General features: G+C 52.4%; 2 protein-coding genes across 2 annotated transcripts; both read left to right on the top strand.

Moving 5' to 3' along the window:
- Positions 1–2161: 2161 nt before the first annotated feature.
- Positions 2162–5812, top strand: atp5mc1 (ATP synthase membrane subunit c locus 1). The gene is made up of 5 exons (XM_088623104.1): positions 2162–2300; positions 3619–3666; positions 4030–4107; positions 4549–4736; positions 5407–5812. Exons 2-5 carry the CDS (start codon positions 3628–3630, stop codon positions 5519–5521), a joined length of 420 nt encoding a protein of 139 aa, XP_088479230.1. The 5' UTR covers positions 2162–2300; positions 3619–3627; the 3' UTR covers positions 5522–5812.
- A 2402-nt stretch (positions 5813–8214) lies between these two features.
- ube2z (ubiquitin-conjugating enzyme E2Z) lies at positions 8215–17351 on the top strand. Its single transcript, XM_088623101.1, has 7 exons — positions 8215–9253; positions 11644–11716; positions 12098–12285; positions 12716–12827; positions 12948–13060; positions 14699–14789; positions 15996–17351. Exons 1-7 carry the CDS (start codon positions 8793–8795, stop codon positions 16170–16172), a joined length of 1215 nt encoding a protein of 404 aa, XP_088479227.1. The 5' UTR covers positions 8215–8792; the 3' UTR covers positions 16173–17351.
- Positions 17352–19470: the final 2119 nt, after the last annotated feature.

Genomic DNA, 19470 nt, shown 5'->3' on the forward strand with positions numbered 1-19470 from the left:
ATGTCCGCACCGCTTTCATATTTTTGCATTTCGAAATAGTCTGCAAATACCCCTTTACTTCCATTTTAAAATGCTCAAACACAGGGTACCTCCCAGACCACTTCATTTTATGTATGTGATAACGTGCCAATATAATAATTAAATTTATTACAAAAGAAATTTTTATATTGTTTTCACTGGGGCTGAAAAGTCCGATTCTCCTCAGACCGCCGCTCTCGAACCCGCCTCCGCAAGGCCCTGCGGCCGACCGGATCAGTCACTTAAACGACTAACCCAGCGATTTGTATGTACACAGGATCTTCCTTGAGGTCCTTTACAGTAGACAAAATATTCAAGACCTTCGTTTAATGAAAGGTACGGTTTGCTATGCAACACCATGGATCCCGGTGAGAAGCATCACAGCCTTGCAGTTAATTAAATAATTAGACCCACTAGGAAACAGAGCTCGAGTGGGACACAAGCCAGAAGGCTGCAGCCCCCCGGGAGCTCTGCAGAGACCCCTCTCCCACCCTTCCTGGAGCTGCCTCCCTCACTGGCCGAGAAACACCGCGATTCCCCCCCCATCACAGCTGCCGCCCAGATGTTCACTCACATCTGGTCCGTGCCCCTCGCAGAAAGCGCCTGGGACGAGAAACCACCTCTGTGCACGAAAACGTGGATATGGCTCAGTCGGAAAAGAGTGCCCAACGGTTGCGCGTCGTCTTTTCGTCGGCGTGTTTTTGTTTTGACACGCTGATTTTGCACGGGTGTTGAAAATCTCAAAGCGTGGAAAAGAATGGTATCTGTGCTGTGGTTCCGAACTGTATGCGGGGGAAGACGAGACCTTTCCACGACGGCACGTGAAGTACTTCTCTATTCGTTTTCACTGTTATTTCTAGTGAAGCCAAGATGCTGGGGTGATTTATGTTCCCTTAATCCGGCTAAGGTCTGCGCTCGCTGTGAGAATAAAGATGATATACGCTCCGGGCCGGAGAGCAGCGCCCTGGATCCCGCTGTACCCATGCCCCCGGCCTCTCTCTCTCTCTCTCTCTCTCTCTCTCCCCCCTCTCCCTCTGCCTCAGGCCGCGGCTGTTCACCGGCGCTTGCCGGACTCAGCTCGAGTTTCCCCGCAACAAAATGTTCCTGATTTTGGTCATCGTAATACAGCTAACTTGTATGGAAAGATCATTTAAAAAAAAAACACCTCTCTCTCTCCGTGCTGTACAAATTTTTCACTTTACCGAGGGAGTTTAACAGATAATTAAGGTGTGTGTTTGGTTAATGGAAAACAAGAAACTCTCGGTCGTGCGCCAGGCGCTGTCTTTCTTATATTTTCGCCCGTTTAACAGCAGTAAAAGGTTTGTCGCCTGTTTTCAGTTGGTTTCCCCCGATTTTGATTAATTGCCAACTTTATTTGAATATATGCGCCAATGTGCTGCCAACGTTATACATTATCACATAATGTACTGCTTAATTTAATGAGGTTACTGATCAGCCGCACGTTTATAGAATCGCTCCACAACCGGTCCGGATTTGCGGTGCTGTGCGGCGCCCCTTGTACTTCACATACCGCGTAAATCACGAAATCTGCCACACAGAGGTTAAACACTATTTCGGCTTCAGGAGCAATTTCTTTGCATTACTTCTAAACACCATAAAAGAACCTGTACGAGCTACATTAATTGTAAACGTCTCACACTGGCAGACTAATCCCTCTTGAAGAGAACCAGAAAAACTCTTAAACTTAATCGCCATATGCTTCGCATTAAGGTATCAGATGGAACCTTTTTCCCCCCCCAAATAGGAAAAAAAAACTCGGTCTTTACCCTCCAATCCACCAGGGGGTAGCACAGAAACAGACAAAGTCGTCCTGCGAGAAACACACAGTCAAGCCGCTCCGGTTGTAGGCGGGACGTCCTGTAATCTTGGCCAATGGAGATCGAAGACGCCAGATTCAGCCCGGAAGAGGTTTTGAGACCAACCCTCCAATGAGAAACGATGTGGTGCCGGTTTGCCGGTCACGCTTGCCAATCGGATTGAGGGGATGCGGTGACGTCATCGCGCGGACCAATAGCGCGGCGCGACTGCTGTCCCGGTTTCTTCACCTCCGGATCTCCCATTGGTCACTTGCAAGGTTGGTCTCTGAACCGGGGCCAATGGCGTGCAGAGGAGACCCGGCGGTGGCCAATGGGGGTTGAGGACAGTGCGTCGGGTGTTATAAATGACAAGGTGACAGGGGAGGCCGGTTTATTCAGCCGCTGCTGCGTCGCTTGTAGCGTGTCCCTGCTTCCCAACCTGTGAGAGCGCCGCAAAAAACCCCGGTAATGGTCCATTTTGTTGCATGTCTTCTATATTGCAAATGGCCTGTTATCGTCAGGCCATTTATTAAGCAGATCATCTTTTTTTTATTCATTTTTTAAGTGAATGTTAAAATGGTTGGGCCTCGGTTGTCTTCCATGTTCTGCTTGTGCAGAGTCTTAAGTCCGCCTGGCTGTGTGACCTTTCGGGTTGGCATCGCCTCTGTAAGCTGGTCGGTCATTCCTCTGTGAATCACTCAGCCTAGCCAGGGGGTTGCACTCGATACAAGCTGGGAACGAGCAGCTTTTTCTGCACAAGCGGGAGACCTGCGGGTTTTTTTTTTCTGCAAGATGTCTGACGCGTCCTGGGCCTGGGCGTCGGTCCAGCCCGGAGAGCAGGTCTGCAGTTGATATTTGAGGTCTTCCCCAGAGGTGTTTCAAGTCTTTTTTTCTTCCCCCACCGCGATCGAAGGGGGTCGTTTTGAATTTGTGAAATTCGTGTCCGCCTGGGCAGGTCCCAGTGCTGTAGTTTCCCTCATGACCTTCACCGCGGAGAGCTGTGTGCGGCACTTGCCCCTGTAATCCTGACCCCTGGTCTCATTCTTCTGAATGAAAAGGGGCAAGTGGTTTTCTCGGCGACTGTAAACGAAAAATCGTGTTTTTATGCGTAAGAGGTAACGGCAATGCCCGCCCCCAGCACAAAACCGAGCTTTTCTGACAGTGACAGGTCAGAGGTACCTTAACAGTGTTAACCGAGAACATTGCTTGTTTGAGGAGGAGCGATTAGATCAGGATATCGACTTGGTATTTTTTTAAATACGTTTTGTATGCCAGTGTTCAAAATCTGGAAGTACGTCCTTTTTTCCGTTTCCAGTAATAGCTTAGCGCTAATTCAACACAACGTAACGTTAGGTCCTGTGTCCTTGTCTCGATCTGCAGTCCTGTTAGGTGTCTGAGAACCCCTGTACTTCTGTACCGGCCTGTGAAGGTGGGGGGGTGCCTTGCCCTTACCCTAAATTTCAAAATTAGTTATCTAGTTTTTTTGCGTGAGAGTCTCTCCCTTCGAGGCAATCTGCTGTCACAGTACAGGTTGGGGTGTTTGTAACGTTTTGTCTTGGAGTGTAGAAATAGGTTCTAGCTAGGATAAGGGTATTGTCGGGCTGGTCCTGTGTATTAACACCATAAAATTGTTCAAATCCATTTGGTCTTCACCCATACGTCTACACGGTGGAGGAGTTATTGAGGCATCTTGACTTGTTGTGGGGTGTGACTGTCCCCCTTTATTCTTAAAAATGTTCGCGATGTAGACCTGTGTTAAGTTTGTCCCTCTTTCTCCTCACAGGCCTTCAGGATGTACACCTGTGCTAAGTTTGTCACCTCACCTGCTGTGGTAAGTTGCACCCCGGATCTTTGCTGGAGGTCTGCTTGCCCACCTCTTTCAGAGGGGTTTGGTCTCTCCCTGTAGCTGTAGGGAGGAAGGCTTTGGGGAAGTGAGGTCAGGAATCGCACCAAGGGTTTGGGGGTGGGGGGGTAGTGGTGCTGCAGCTGGGAGGAGAGTTCCTCAGGTCCCCTGGCTGCTGGCTTCTCGCATGGTGGAGGCAAACGGCAGGACTGCAGCTGAGAGAAAGCTGGTCAGTCGGGGTGCCTCAGTTGTCAGGCCCAGTGTTCTGGAGTGTAGCTTTTACGGAGGTCAAGGGAGCAGAAATGCTCACACCCCTCTTTCTGACTCCTGACCTTCTGCTTTCCCCAACAGTTGCGCAGTGGCTCCAGACTCCTGGCCCGGCCCCTCTCGGTGTCCGTGTTCAGCAGGCCTGATACCGCGAGCGAGCAGGTGAGTTTCTGGGTGGCGCACCTGGTGCCTGTTCTGTTGAACCCGTTCGCGTTGGTGGGCCTTCGAGCCGTGAAGGTCTGGCTGTGCTGAGATCAGGCCCGATGAGATTTGATTTCCTGGTTGTGAGCCACATTTTTTTACCAACATAGTTCAGCTTTTTTATTTTACCATTAATCGTCCAATTAAAAAAAAAAAAATTGAGGGGTATGTTTAGCCTCCTTGAGCATCTGTTTACCCTCGCATGTAGCCATCAGAATTGTGGATATTTTGCGTCTTTGCATTGCGATCTGTATTCGTTTTGAAATATTGTATGCATTGGCGCACATCAGTGTTCTCTTGCTGTACTGGACGCAAATTGCACCAGCTATTGCTGAGGTAGTAAAGGATTATAATAGTGTTGTGCAGGCAGGATGAGTAAAACGCCTTCTCTTCTGCCCTCAGCCCCTATTGCCCCACAGCAGGGTGACGGGCCTCCAGGTTGTCTCCCGGGGGTTCCAGACCAGCGCGGTGTCCCGGGACATTGACACCGCTGCCAAGTTCATCGGCGCCGGAGCCGCCACTGTGGGCGTGGCGGGGTCCGGCGCGGGGATCGGCACAGTGTTCGGCAGCCTGATCATCGGCTATGCCAGGTAAGACCCTGCCCCCAGCCTGGGTGCCATGTTCAGGGCCTGTGACTCGGCGCCTCTCTCGTATGCATTTGTCTTGCATCCTTGAACACAAACTCCTGTAGGTCAGGCCTGCTTCAGGCTCGTTCGTAAGAGGCGTTTTCATTCCGGTGCACTCCTGCATTCACATGGGAGGGCTGTACTTGCTATATGTATAAAGGGTACTGATGCTCCTTTAAGAGCATAAAGGTTATGACGGGACCCTCTGTGGTCGGTAAGGCTTAAGAGCACGGCCTGAAATGCATTCATAAGGGTTACTAAAGCAGGACCCCAGAGTTCGATGGGCAGAAAGGTTAACAGTTTTCCTCCAGTGCCGATGGATGCTGGGCAGTTCACTGAAGGCCCATGCAGAAAGCCTTTGTACATGGCTTGTCATGAATGCCTGCTTCTCCACTTGTTAAAACGGGCCTCCTTAGCTTGTGCCCTTCCGGATGCAGCACTGTGGCGTGACCGGCGTTTTGATTTAGAGGGATCAGCAATGTTAAAGTTAGTTTGTTGCATTCGAGCTCAGTCAGTGAGGAGCTGTAAAAAGGGCTACAGGTAGGACAGTCCTGCTTGTAAGAGGTGGCGCAGGAGTTGTTGAGGCCGAGGTGGTGCCAAGTGTCCTGATCCCTGACTGTCCTCCTCTCTCCAGGAACCCCTCCCTGAAGCAGCAGCTCTTCTCCTACGCCATCCTGGGCTTCGCCCTGTCAGAGGCCATGGGGCTCTTCTGTCTGATGGTGGCTTTCCTCATCCTCTTTGCTATGTAAATTTTTTTTTTCCCCCTCCCCTCTCTGCTCCCGATTTTTTTTGCGTGCTCCCTTGGGAAGGGGGTGGGGGGCTGGGGGGGACTCGCCAGGTGTCTCCCTACTACCCCCGCTGCCCCAAAACCATCCTCCTGGGGGGGTCAGGCTCAGACGTGCAGCTGGTGAGGCCGTGACATCGCCATTCCAATCGTACTGAAATGAAACGGATTCTACCTTGTTTTTTTCAACATTTTATGTGAGATCTCATCAACATTTAGGCAAAATTTGTCTAAATAAATAGTTGGGAAAACCTAAGTTGTTGTTTTTCTTTCTCCTGGCCTGCACTTCCCTCAAGTGTGGGGTGTTAATTGCAGAGTCTGACTAAAACCGATGCAAGAAAGGATGAGGTTTGACGAACAGGGGATAACGCTGTAAGGTCACCCCCCTATTTGGGTTTGTAGCCTCCTAGTTTGAGGCTTCAGCTGACAAACTTCAGTCTGGCTCTGAGCCGAGGGATCAAGTTTTGAAAACTTTATTTTAACTGAAATCTTGGCCCTTAACTGTTTATTTTTAGTGTGGATTCTACAGAGTATTTGCTGGCTTTCATGCAGCAAACCGGTTGAAAGTGCCTGCAGAACTCAATTCGGGGTGAGCTGAATTAGGCTGAAAGGATCTGAATTCATAAAGCCAACAACTCCCAGTTGAAGAGCTGGGAGAAGACCGTTACCTCAGTCCGGGTCAGCCAGGGACCACCTGGTTTTGGGATGGAAGCCTGTATCCAGTCCAGTCCTCCAGGACCAGCAGTGGGCTGCTCTGCGCCAGTGGTTTCATCCTGGACTGGTCCTGAGCCAGCTCAAGGGTACCTGCAACACAGCAGGAACTCCAGCTGGATACACTGTTCAAAACCCAGCCAATGGAGATGCAGTCAAACTCTCAAGGGCTGTAAATGGTTACTACAGCTGCTGTTAATTAAGCAATTGGTAATCTGCTGCTGTTGCAATAGTGGGGAACTTTCACCTGCATGCCTTTATTTTAAATGGTGATTGAGAGATAAATCAATAAAAATTACAATAGTTTCTCAAAGGGAGAAACTGCAGTTTGTATGCAAGGGGCAGAAATGACATGCTACATTACTCACTTTAAAACTGCGTTGGTGATATTTACATTTTTTTTTAGTTGTAGAAAACCTTTCCTTCGCTTAATAGTGGCTTATGAGCAGTCACTCACTTAAAGCAATTTGTTTGGTTATTGGCTCTTCGATGGCTGCAATTGTAGGTATATATTAGATCTCTCCTAAATCCTATAGCAAAACAGCCTCTCCTAGTGTAGCTCAATGAACTGCCTTCTACAGAAAATGGGCCCCTTCTCATTTTAGACTGATGCAACAAAGCTGTTTGTTCTGACAGGTGCCCCCACTTTCTACTCGGTAATACAAGTATGAATAAATGCCCAACTGAAGTGACCTTATGATCACGATGGGGTTGTTTGTGAAATGATTTACAAACCACACAGCTGTCAGGTGAAACGGTAGCTCTTACCCGTGGGCTCTGGTCTGGAGAAACTCAAGTTCCAGCACCCAGGAGCACCGTCGCGCCGAAGTGCCTGGAGTCAACATTTCCACCCCATTAAAATACATTCGTCGAAAAACTTTACAAGGTTGTTTTTCTTTAAGGCACTATGTCAAGGTGAGGGTAAAAAAAAAAATATTCGAGAAATGTATGAACATTTTGCCGTTTGGAAGCATCTCGTCTTGATTTGAAGAACCGGTCCCCCGCATTCTGGAAAGGTTCCTCGACGATAAACGGCGTCAAGCCGCGAACTTGTTCCACGGTGAAACTTTGAGCCCCAAAGTGAGGCTCCGGTCCCGCTGTTCCCCCTGACCCTCTCGGGGAGTGGGACACTGGTCGGTGTCTGAGACACAGGGCCCCGCTGTCCGACTGGGCGCCCGGGGCAAAGCCGGAGAGGAGGCCGCACACCTGGGGACAGGTGCTAAACAGGTGGGGGGCCTCGTGACGCTCCCTTCGCTTGTTGCCAGGTTATCTCAAAACAGGGTTTGAATTATTAGTGTACCCCTCATTGTGCATCACCCCCGGTTCACACTGAATCACCGGGCTTGTGTGCGACAGCTCTCGGGGGGAAGGCTGTGTCTGAGCTGCGTCGTCCTGGATTATCAGTTTCAGAAAGTGCAGCTTCGGCTTCAGATCTGTCAAGGGTACTTTTGCTCTTCTCTGAAATCCCCGGAGTTTTTTTTTTGTTTGTTTTCCTTCTTTGTTGTAACAGCTCTCTTGGAAACTACTGGTAGCTCCAGGAAATCCCGATTTTTTTTTTGCGGTACGAAGTTATCGCCGGTTCTCCATGCAGACTCCCCTATCCGGTGGGAAATGGAACAGTCCGTTTTCTCTTGAACGTGGCCTGAGCTCAGCGCGGGACAAAACCAACTTATCTTGGAAGGAGAGGGGGGGGGAGGTATCAAAAGCCAGAGGACACCTCGGGTCTTTAAACAAACGGCACATAGTTTTGTACAGGAAGGCTGAGGAGCTCACATCGTTTTCTACAGGAAAAAAAAAGAAAAATACTCAGCATTTGTGTGACATATATTATTAATACATATTCGGGTTCTGACACTCGGGAGAAGTTCCTTTCTTTTTTTCTTTTTTGCCACTGCATGCACTAGCACTAGCAGATATGCAGTGGTCGCTTCTTCCAGCTCTTTCAGACGCTTTTTATCCATTTGAAAGAAAGAAAACTGCAAACTGCATTCCACTCCGTGTTCTAATTTATTAAGAGGGGAAATCCTGACAGCGAATTAGCAAACGGATCTTCCCCACATGTTTGCGCCGCGCATCAGCCTGTACGAGCTGCAGATCCGGGACGGGCCGCTGGGGGGCGCTGTGGGCCGCCGTCAGAGGAGGAAGTACCTGAAAAAACAGCGTCAAGACTGAGCAGGGAGAGTGAGTGAGAGCGCAGGCGGCAACCCAGTTCACTTGGGCCGACAGAGAAGCGGGGTTTAAGACAAATAAAGATACGGCCGTCTTCGGTGTACCGTGCTAGACCCGCACCTGGGAGGCCCAGGGCTGTGCACGAGTCGCCCTTCTCCTCCTCCTCCTCCTACTCCACCACCACCTCCTCTTCCTCCTCCTCCTCCTGCCTGGAGACGGACGGGTGCAGGTTGGAGCAGAAATAGGACTTAGCCGTGGCTGTCGGGGAGAGAGCGGTCAACTGGCGGAGAAGACGGGCGTCTTAAAAAAAAAAAAATTACCCCCAAAAAGCACACGCGCAAGGCAGGAGCAGGAAGATGGCGGAGAGCGCAGGGGAAGAGGCGTCGGGGATCGGGGTGACCGGGTCGACACACTCGGGCGGCGGAGCCCAGTTCTCGCCCGGTTCCGGGAACTCGGTACCGGGGGACCCGAGCGGCGCCGCCCCGGACTCCGTGCCCTCGGCCGCGGCCGCCCCTGAGACCGTCCCCCCTGTCTCGACTCCGGACATCCCCTCCCTGCCCGCCTCGGCCATCGGCGTCCTGGGCACCGCGGTGGGCACAGCCATCTTAGCCCCGTCCCCCGGCCTCGGCCCCGCGGCTCCGGCCATGGTCGGCACCGCCGTGCTGTCCCCCAGCATCGGTCTCGGGGTCACCGGCACCCCGAACCTGGCCGGGGCGGGGCTGCTGTCTCAGATCCACTCGACCTTCTGGGATCCGACAGTCAGCAGCGACTGGGACAGCGAGAAGCCGTCCCAGCAGTGCATCCTGCGGATCAAAAGGTACAGAGAGCCGGTCTGCCTGTCCGGGGTCCACAGCGAGCGAGTTTGTTTTCTCTGGGGGCTGAGAGGGAAGTTATGATTGGGGGTCACTGTCTGGAGTCACTTTGTTTTTTGGCGGGGGGTGGTAGCGATGTTAAGGACAAGGCGACGCACCGCCCCGAAACTTAGTATTTTTTTATGCATCAGCAGAATCGAAAGAGGTGGCTGATCAGAACCGTGTTATTTGTAAACCACAATCACTCGCCACGATAGGCGACAGTCATGGGCCGGTTTAGTTCATTCGTATGCGAGCCGTAGGGAGCAGCGTTTTGTAGCGTGAAGACTTTTGAATGCAGGAAAGCTTAGAAACGACAGGAGGCCTTTTAGACCCATCTGACTCGTTTTGTCGCTGCTAGCTGGTTGACTAGAGGGTCTCCTCTGTCCGTTTTACTGCAAGGGAACCCCAACCCAACCCCAGCAACGTGCCTGCGCAGCTTGTTGGAGACCCCTACAACCCTTTGTGTAAAGGGGCCCCCTCCTGTTCTCGGTTATAGATGCGCTTCTGCGTGATTTCCCGCTGGTGAAGGGGTCGTGTCTCACTGTTGATTCTGAAGTGCCCCGTCTCGGCTTGGTCAGTACCTTTTAGGATTTGGAACACTTGTCGCGGGTCCCCTCAAAGCCTGCTCTGTTCAAGACTGGACAGGTCCTGTACCTCTGGACTGTCAGTGTGGGGTGTTACTTCAAGACCAGAGTGTATCTGGTGGCTCTTCTCTGGACTGATTCCAGAGGAGAAATATATTTTCTTCAATGCGGTGACCACATCTGTACACAGTATTCTAAATGAGGCCTTTCTAGTGCATGTACTGTAATATAAAATAACCTTTTGATTTAAACTCTCTGCTTTTAACTGTATATCTCAACATCCTCAGCTTTTCATCTTCTCCCAACACTGTCTAGAATATATAACATGAGACCAAAAGACAGGTTATGAACTGAAGAAGCTATTCAGCACATTTGGCCTGTTTAATAGTTTGTAGATAATTGATCCCAGAATCTCGTCTGTTTTTTTTTTTTATTAAAGAAGCCAGGGTATCAGCTTCAGCAAAATGGTTGGGCACCTTGTTCCAGACCCCCACCACCCTTTGTGTAAAGTGCATTCTCTGTTCGTGTTTAATTCTCTTTCCACATTGTCCCCAGACGTTCCCTCTGTATTCCTGTTTCGCTGTTTGTTCTGAAATTCGGTAAATCCTGAGTATTCAGACGATATATAAATGCTGTGTCAGCACAGACACCGAATTGACATCCAAGAGCCAAGTCATGTTTTCCATCACTCGGCTGGGAGAGGAGCTCGGGATAAGCCTGCAGGCCCTTGTATCGCTTGTGCAGAGCTCCGGGCCAGCGCAGGCAGTGTACAATTAGATTTGTATGAGCTGTGTCAGCACACGTTGACCGCCAAGGAGCAAGTCGAAGTTAATTCCACACTGAAATCCCAACACCTGCAGAAGAGTCAGCGGCTGAGACGTTGCGCATGTTCTCTCTGCTTTTTCCGGCGGGGAATTATGGTCTGCTTGTTCCTGTTTGTGCGGGCTGGTAGGTGCAGGAGGCGTGTGGTGCTGGGAGGGGGCTGTGCTCCTCCCAGGCTGTGTGGCGACAGTGGCTGCCCACCTCCGAAGACTCGCACGGGAAGCTGTGTCTCTTCCACTTCCTGTGGGCTGGTCTCTCTGCCGGGTGGGAATTGTGGGAGATTCCTCGCTGTGCCGGCAGATGTGTTCCACATGGGAGGCGGACTCTGCAGTAACGCCCCTCGCAGGATGAGTGCGAGGATAAGCCTCCCTGCTTGCTACAGTTCTTCGCTGGTGTTTGCGTGCAACGTTTCTCCTCAGAAGGCGATGACAGTGCAGTAGCAGGGAGAGAGGGGAGGTGATGATGGAGGGGACCAGAGGAGGCAACACTGTACCTGTGAAGGGATAAGATAAGATAAAATAAGATCACTTCACTGGCCATATACCATTTCTTGTCTTAGGAATTTATGTTTTTGCATATCCCATCTTGCTCTCCACGAGACACACGGACAGGGAGAGAAGCTGGGGGTCAGAGCACAGGGTCAGACATTTATACAGCACCCCTGGAGCAGCTGGGGTTAAGGGCCTTGCTCAGGGGCCCAATGGAGTAGGATTCCTCTGCCGGCTGCAGTATTCGAACCAGCAACCTTCCAGCCACAGCCACAGGCGCAGATCCTGAGCCACAGAGCCACCACACTACTCCTTATGTTATAAGGTGGAATTTTAATGGTCTGTCAGATCAGTTAATATTGTGTGAATGATGACCCTGCTTACCCTGTGTTGTAAGAACCAGGTTCAATCATCTCTCCCTCTCTCTCCCTCTCTCCTCCCCCTGCCCCTGCCACACAGAGATATAATGTCCATCTACAAGGAGCCCCCGCCAGGCATGTTTGTGGTGCCAGACCCCCATGACATGACCAAGGTAATGCCGGCTCGATCCGATCGCCGCCTGTGTCCCCGTCCCTCGGGAATCTCTCATCCCCTTCCCACGGAGCGCTGACCCACCGGTACGGACTAGGGTCGCGTCCTGCCTGTTCCAAGTGCTGAGCGCCTCGCAAGATGCCTGAAAAAAAAGATTCTAACCCCCTACTTTCCCTGGAGCAGCGGTCAGGAGGAGTGCGCAGCCGTTCAAGCTGCAGTTCTGAGTCCTGACCGAAGCGCAGGCCCGGTCACTGCTCGCTCAGTCCTCTGTCCACGGCTGGAGACCCTGCTGGGTGGGGGCTGGGGGTCGCGCGCCTGCGCCCCTGTCTGAGCCAGCCCTGCTCACTCTGACCCCCCCGCCCCTGCCTCTGCCTCCCCGCAGATCCACGCGCTCATCACCGGCCCCTTCGACACGCCCTACGAGGGGGGGTTTTTCCTCTTCCTGTTCCGCTGCCCCCCCGACTACCCCATCCACCCCCCCCGGGTGAAGCTCATCACCACCGGCAACAACACGGTGCGCTTCAACCCCAACTTCTACCGCAACGGCAAAGTCTGCCTCAGCATCCTGGGGTAAGAAGGGCTCCCCGGGGGTCCCCCGTGTGTGTGTGTGAGAGAGAGTGATTCCTCTAAGGGATGCCTGCAGTGTGTTTGTGTTTGTGTTTGTGATTCCTCTATGGGACGTCTGCAGCGTGTGTGTGTGTGTGTGTGTGTGTGTGTGTGTGTGTGTGTGTGTGTGTGTGTGTGTGAGAGAGTGATTCCTCTATGGGACGCCTGCAGCATGTGTGTGTGTGTGTGATTCCTCTATGGGACGCCTGCAGCGTGTGAGTGTGAGATTCCTCTATGGGACGCCTGCAGTGCAAGTGAGTGTGTGATTAAGTCTTGTATTGGCTAATGTTGGGATAACTGGAATAACTCTGTGTACTACCCAGGCAATAGTGCCTATCAGTAGCTGTGCCAGCTGTGCTGTGCTTTTGTTTCTGAAGTGGCTTTGTTTGTGCAGGACTTGGACCGGCCCAGCCTGGAGCCCAGCCCAGAGCATCTCCTCGGTTCTGATCTCCATCCAGTCTCTGATGACGGAGAACCCCTATCATAATGAACCCGGGTTCGAACAGGTAGGCCCCATGTCTGGATGTGCTCCCTGTTTCACGTGCACTGCCAGCCGGCGCCCCAGTGGACCGAAGGCAGTGCTGTGCTCTCTGATGGGGTCGTGTCTCTCTGTGTGTGCCTGGCAGGAGAGGCACCCTGGCGACAGTAAGAACTATAACGAGTGCATTCGTCACGAGACCATGCGGGTGGCTGTGTGCGACATGCTGGATGGAAAGTGCCCCTGCCCAGAGGCCCTGTGGTGAGTCAGTCAGTCAAGATCAACACACTGCACCCTCACTATAGCACGCTCCCTGTGGCCCTCTCACTGTAGCACTCTCCCCTGTGGCCCTCTCACTGTAGCACTCTCCCCTGTGGCTCTCTCACTGTAGCACTCTCCCCTGTGGCTCTCTCACTGTAGCACTCTCCCCTGTGGCCCTCTCACTGTAGCACTCTCCCCTGTGGCCCTCTCACTGTAGCACTCTCCCCTGTGGCCCTCTCACTATAGCACTCTCCCCTGTGGCCCTCGCACTGTAGCACTCTCCCGGTGGCCCTCTCACTATAGCACTCTCCCCTGTGGCCCTCTCACTGTGGCCCTCGCACTATAGCACTCTCCCGGTGGCCCTCGCACTATAGCACTCTCCCGGTGGCTCTCTCACTATAGCACTCTCCCCTGTGGCCCTCTCACTGTGGCCCTCGCACTATAGCACTCTCCCGGTGGCCCTCGCACTATAGCACTCTCCCGGTGGCCCTCGCACTGTAGCACTCTCCCGGTGGCCCTCTCACTGTGGCCCTCGCACTATAGCACTCTCCCGGTGGCCCTCGCACTATAGCACTCTCCCCTGTGGCCCTCTCACTATAGCACTCTCCCCTGTGGCCCTCTCACTATAGCACTCTCCCGGTGGCCCTCTCACTGTAGCACTCTCCCCTGTGGCCCTCTCACTATAGCACTCTCCCCTGTGGCCCTCGCACTATAGCACTCTCCCGGTGGCCCTCGCACTATAGCACTCTCCTGGTGGCTCTCTCACTATAGCACTCTCCCGGTGACTCTCTCACTATAGCAGTGTCACTATAGCACTCTCCCTTTTGTGTGCACACACATGTACACTGCCTGAGGTGACAGAACTTTAGCACGGGTGCGAGACCCGTGGATAAACTGCATGTTGTGGGGAGACACAGCGGGAAAATTGGATTTCTCTGACAGGAGCAGAAGGGAGTCTGTTGCACAGTAATGAATTAGTTTAGGTTCTAGTTCATCGTCCTGAATAATTCTAAAAAACAATCCGGAAACAGTTTTCATTTAACATAATTCAAATTAACTGGCGAAACTGTTGCAGAGGAAAATAAATATATTCACTCTTACCGGTGCTATTGTCACTATAGCACTCTCCCTGTGACACGCTCACTATAGCACTCTCCCTGTGGCTCCCTCACTATAGCAGACTCCCTGTGACGCACTCTCTGAAGGATTCTCAGTGTAGCACTCTCCCTGTGACGCTCTGTGTAACCCTCTCACTATACCAAGGAACTGTTACAAAGGAGAGGAGCCAGTCAGCCCACCTGGCCTGTTTGGGTTGAGCTGAGGGTCTCATCCAGCCCACTCCTGAGAGAAGCTGGGCCTGTCAACTTCAACAGCTTGGCTGGGCACCCTTTTCCACACCCCAAAACTGCACCACTGTAACCCCCTCTCTAGCACTCTTATTCTGACCCAGCCTGGCCCTGTCACTGTCGTGAAACAAGTCCTGATCTCTGCAGTCCTGGAGTAATGCGACAGAGTGCCAGTTAGCAGATTAAATGAAGAATGAGTTAGAACTGACCCAGCAGGAGGCTGGTCACACGGGTGTGTGTAGCTCCCGGGACCGAGGGCCTGGCTGAGCGCGTGTGTCCCTCTCGGCTGCAGGAGTGTCATGGAGAAGTCCTTCCTGGAGTACTATGACTTCTACGAGGGCTCCTGCAAGGAGAGGCTGCACCTCCAGGGCCAGACCATGCAGGTATGTGGACTCGGGAAACTGATGCACTGCAGACCTCAGAGTCGCGGTTTTCCGACCGGATTCTGGGAACGTTCTTCGGGAGCCGCATTTGTTAAAAACCTGCCCGGTGAGTTTCAGGTGACAGGGGCGCGCTGGCGCTCCTGCAGGTCAGGCCCATATTTAAAGCAGGCGGGGTCTCGTTTCGGCGCTGCTCTGCTGCTCCTGTTTCAGGTGGCTGGGTGCGGGCAGGTAGGTTTGCAGGCGAGTTAAGGAAGCAAGTTTCATAAAAGCCTGCTGCACATATCTGGCTCAAGAGCAGCTCAATTCAGGGTGCTTTGGCAGTGTATGCCAGCTCAGGAGCAAAGACGAATGCCTGTTCTGTGCAAAGCCTTGTTTCAGAACACAGAAAGGTGAAGTCTGTCTGCTCGTGTTCACCAATCTGCTGTCTGGCTCAGATTGCTCCTGGTGTTCAGTGTTCAGGCAGGGGAGCATCCTGACCTTGTCCACTGATCCAGGAAGCTTCCTGCACCAGCAGACCGTAGCCCGCTCACATCGTTAACAGCAGATCAGCAGTCGGCCAGACATCCAGGAGACTTCTTGTCAAATTTTCCATTCCCTGACCAATGAAGGTGACTCTTCCTAAGCTCTCGCCAGCAGGAAATTAGGAGGTGAATCACTTCCACCCTGCAGCTCCCAGCTGGCAGCCCACTGGAGCTCAGCAGGTGTGAGACTGGTCAGTACCTGGATGGGAAAACTGAGGTTGCTGCTGGAAGAGGTGTGAGTGGGGCCAGCAGGGGGCGCTCACCCTGTGATCTGTGTGGGTCCTAATGCCCCAGTATAGCAACGGGGACACTAGACTGTAAAAAGGTACTGTCGTTCAGATGAGACGTTAAACAGAGGTCCTGACTCTCTGTGGTCATTAAAAATCCCAGGGCTTTTCTCTAAAAGAGTAGGGGTGTAACCCTGGAGTCCTGGCCAAATTTCCCCCTGGCCTTTCCCAAACATGGCCTCCTAATAACCCCCATTCCTGAACTGGCTTCATCACTCTGCTCTCCTCCCCACTGAGAGCTGGTGTGTGGGGAGCGGACTGGAGCATCATCCAGGTGGGGCTGCACACTGGTGGTGGTGGAGGGGATCCCCATGACCTGTAGAGCGCTTTGAGTGGAGTGTCCAGGAAAGCGAGACACACACACACACACACACACACTGAGCCCCTCCTCGTTGCAGGACCCGTTTGGGGAGAAGAGGGGGCACTTCGACTACCAGAGCCTGCTGGCACGGCTGCAAGCCATCCAGCTGCGGCTGAAGGAGAGGTGCAGTCTGCACGAGGCCGCCGGCGACTCGGACTCGGACACCAGCTCCTCGGGCACGGACCCCGACAGCCAGGGCAGCTCCAAGCCGTAGGCGGGCGGCGGCGGCGGCGGCGCGCCCCACGGACTGCAGGCGCCTCGCCCCTCCGGCTGCGGGACCTTTGGGTTCAGAGCGCTTCTGTTTTCTTGAAGCGGGAGGAGTGATTCAGGGAGGCTGGGGTCGGGGGGGGGGAGATCCGCTTGAGGACAACGCCACAGTAACCGAGAACGGAGAGGGGCGTTTTCTTTTTAAAAGTTCTTTCTGCGGATTCTCGACGGAGCTCACGAGGGGAGGGGGGATTGTAAAAAGCAGAGAAATAAAATCTGTACAAACGAAGGGGATTCTGGAGTGCTCCGCGCTGCTCTGGATCCCTCCGGTTGTGTTCCAGAAGGGACAGAGACCGAACCGGCAACCATTCTAAAAATGTCATGGAGCCTCTGCTTTCCAGACAGCTTCTGTGGAGTCGGGCGCTTGCTGTGTGTCGTCCGTCTTAGCGATTTACTGCGGGGGGCTGAGGGAGGGAGGGATGTGGGGGGGGCTGACCGACAGTGCCGGACCTGGGGTCCTGGAACAGGTCTTCAGGGGGGTGGGGGGGGGGCAGCTCGCCTGTTGTGACAGCCATCGGGAGAGCAATGCATGATGGGAAACATGCCACCCAACAGCTGCAAGGCCCAGGAGCGAAGGAGAGAGAGTTCTCCAGCAGACCAAAGAGCAGATACTCTCCGGGGACGAGAACTGAAACAGAGATGGATCTCTCTGTGGAACTGTGATGCAGACGAGCAGGGGAGAGAGAGAGAGAGACGGGCAGGGCCACAGGCTGTTGCTTCTTTTTTTGGTTTCCTTTTTCCTAACATCCACCAAATCCTATCATTACTGATTTTTTTTTTACTGAGGTTTATGAAACAAAAACCAAATCAAAATAAGGTAATAAAATGATGCAAAAAAATATTGTAAAAGCTTAAGTATGTATACTAATTTCTGTTGTGACAGAGCATTTTTTTTTGTAGTAAAAGAATAAAAAAAACATGCCTTAAGGTTTCAAAAAAACCCATCAGGCCTCCCTGATGATCTTGTTCGCGATGTTCTGGTGCTTGTGGCCCTGGGATCTTTGGGAAGTTTGCCACCTAGGGGTGGGTGGATAAAACTGCATGCACCCTGGCTTCACCCAGATCGTGCTCAGACCGGCATGTAGAATATGGGGAAACATTAAACGGAGTATTTTGTGCCTTAAAATGGTCTAAACATCTATTTTTCTAACCACTGTATCCAATACATGAGCAGGAGCCTGTCACTCATAAAGCACTGAAAACAACACAGGGTTGCCTGTGAGCTGTCCTTCACTATTGCAGCTGCCACATTTTACAGAGCAAAGTCCGAGGCTTTTGTCTGTGATAGGGTTCCAACCTCCCTTTTTATTGCTCTACACGTGAGGAAACTGCCCACATTGTTGCAAATGACTGAAGCGTGCAATGCAGAGCTAAAACTGAGCTGTTTCTCAAGACGTTCAGAACCTCCCCTCGGAGCTTCTTACTGTTCTGGGTGACTGGGAGTCTCCTGTGGGCCAACCCCTCTGAAGGTCAAAGAGTACGTTAGCTCACTTCCTCTCCCTCATACCCACTGCCAGGACCTCTTTCCTCTCTCAAAATTATTTTTCCCACTTGTGTCTGGAATCTCAACCAGTGCTCAGTCACCTTTCCCTCTTGGCGCTGATCTTTGCTTCCCTCTGCACTACAGTAGTTCATCTGATGCAAGATGATTTTACAGCGGAGTGATCTGAATCAAGGAGAGTATCGAGTACAGGGGCAGAGCGCTGGCTCTGTGGCTCATGATCTGCGCCTGTGGCTGGAAGGTTGCCGGTTCCTGCGGCCGGCAGAGGAATCCTACTCCGCTGGGCCCCTGAGCAAGGCCCTGAACCCCAGCTGCTCCAGGGGCGCCGTATCAATGGGTGACCCTGTGCTCTGACCCCAGGCTTCTCTCTTCCTGTCTGTGTGGAGAGCAAGCTGGGGTCTGGGGAAAAAAGAAATTCCTGATCCAAGAAATTGTATAGGGCCAATAAAGTGATCTGATCTCTTATTGTTTTGAAGCCAGCAGAACTCTTCAACCTTGACACCTCTGTCACGTAGAGGTTGTTTTCCTGTCGTGTCTGCATGGGCGTGAGCAGTGCACAGCCTGCCCCCGTGGTCCCGCAGTGGGTATCTGATTATTCGGCTGGCGTTTGCTGGGAGGACGCAAGAGAACTGCAGCACGGGTGTGAGACGCTGCAGATAAACTGCATGTTGGGGGAAGACACAGCGGGACAATGGAGTCGCCCTGGCAGGAGCAGGAAGGAATCGGTCGCACTGCAATGCATGGGTTTAGGTTCTAAATCACAGCCCCAATTAAATATTTTTTTTAAATCCAAAAGGTTTTCATTCAACATAATTCAAATGACCTGGCAAAACTGCTGCACAGGAAAAGGACTATTCACTCTTACCCTTGTGCAGCTGCAGGAGAGAGCTTTCTGCAGGTCCTGCACTGCGTTGAAGCAATACTGGTGACTTTCTGACTAAGGCATGAATCGATCTGCACTCCCTTCACTTACGTTCGGACTCTCGTGCCCCCTCTCCACGCACTCTGCTTCGTTCACACCTCTTTATTCTACAAAAACAGCTCAATTCTAAAACAAAACACACAAATCGACGTACGTTTCCCCCTTCTTGCCCCTTCATCCTGCGTGCTGACAGACAGACGTCGCTGTGCTGTGCTGTGTCCACTGCAGTGGCTTGCTGTGCGAGAGAAATCACCTTCTAAAAACAGCAGCGCGTGGGACACAACAGCAAGTGTCTGCAGAGAGGGACGGGGTCGGAGTGAAGGGCAGATATGGCCTTCGCGGCTGGCAGCTGGTCCAATTGTGTGCCCGTGCCATGTCCCTAACCCGGAAGACAGGAGTTTCCATTTCTTTATACCACCCCCACCTTCAGCCTTTGCAGGATTATAGCACACCGTTTCCATCAAGGCTAACAAAAGTCTCAGCATTTCCCCCAACAAAGCAGGAGACCACAGTGGGGTTGCCACCTTTCAGAAAGCACAGACCTGCCCACATTTGCAAAGCCAGTCAAAGAGAGCATGTCAGCCCGGGCTAGCTGAAGAGCTCCCACTACAGTGAAGCCACAGGCTCCTTTTGATCAAATACTGGCTGATAAATAAATCGGAACAAGCCCACAGGGTTCCCCACCCGTCCCGGCAGGATTATGTCTCCCCGGAGGATGCAGCTCTCGCCCACAGATCACCAAACGGCTTGATCAGCACGAGGTTGTCATCAGTCACCAGATCCGGTCGAGCGTTTCCGGGAAATTCTGGAAAGCAACCCCCA

This window comes from Lepisosteus platostomus, chromosome 28 (genome assembly GCF_059453375.1).
Source record: "Lepisosteus platostomus isolate fLepPlt1 chromosome 28, fLepPlt1.hap1, whole genome shotgun sequence".
NCBI lineage: Eukaryota > Metazoa > Chordata > Actinopteri > Semionotiformes > Lepisosteidae > Lepisosteus > Lepisosteus platostomus.

Coding starts and splice junctions, on each gene's coding strand:
- ube2z (XM_088623101.1), top strand. CDS start 8,793: ATGGCGGAGAGCGCAGGGGAAGAGGCGTCGGGGATCGGGGTGACCGGG. Junction 12,286..12,715: donor GTCTGCCTCAGCATCCTGGG/GTAAGAAGGGCT, acceptor TTGTTTGTGCAG/GACTTGGACCGGCCCAGCCT. Junction 13,061..14,698: donor CCCTGCCCAGAGGCCCTGTG/GTGAGTCAGTCA, acceptor TCTCGGCTGCAG/GAGTGTCATGGAGAAGTCCT.
- atp5mc1 (XM_088623104.1), top strand. CDS start 3,628: ATGTACACCTGTGCTAAGTTTGTCACCTCACCTGCTGTG. Junction 4,108..4,548: donor CTGATACCGCGAGCGAGCAG/GTGAGTTTCTGG, acceptor TTCTGCCCTCAG/CCCCTATTGCCCCACAGCAG. Junction 4,737..5,406: donor CTGATCATCGGCTATGCCAG/GTAAGACCCTGC, acceptor TCCTCTCTCCAG/GAACCCCTCCCTGAAGCAGC.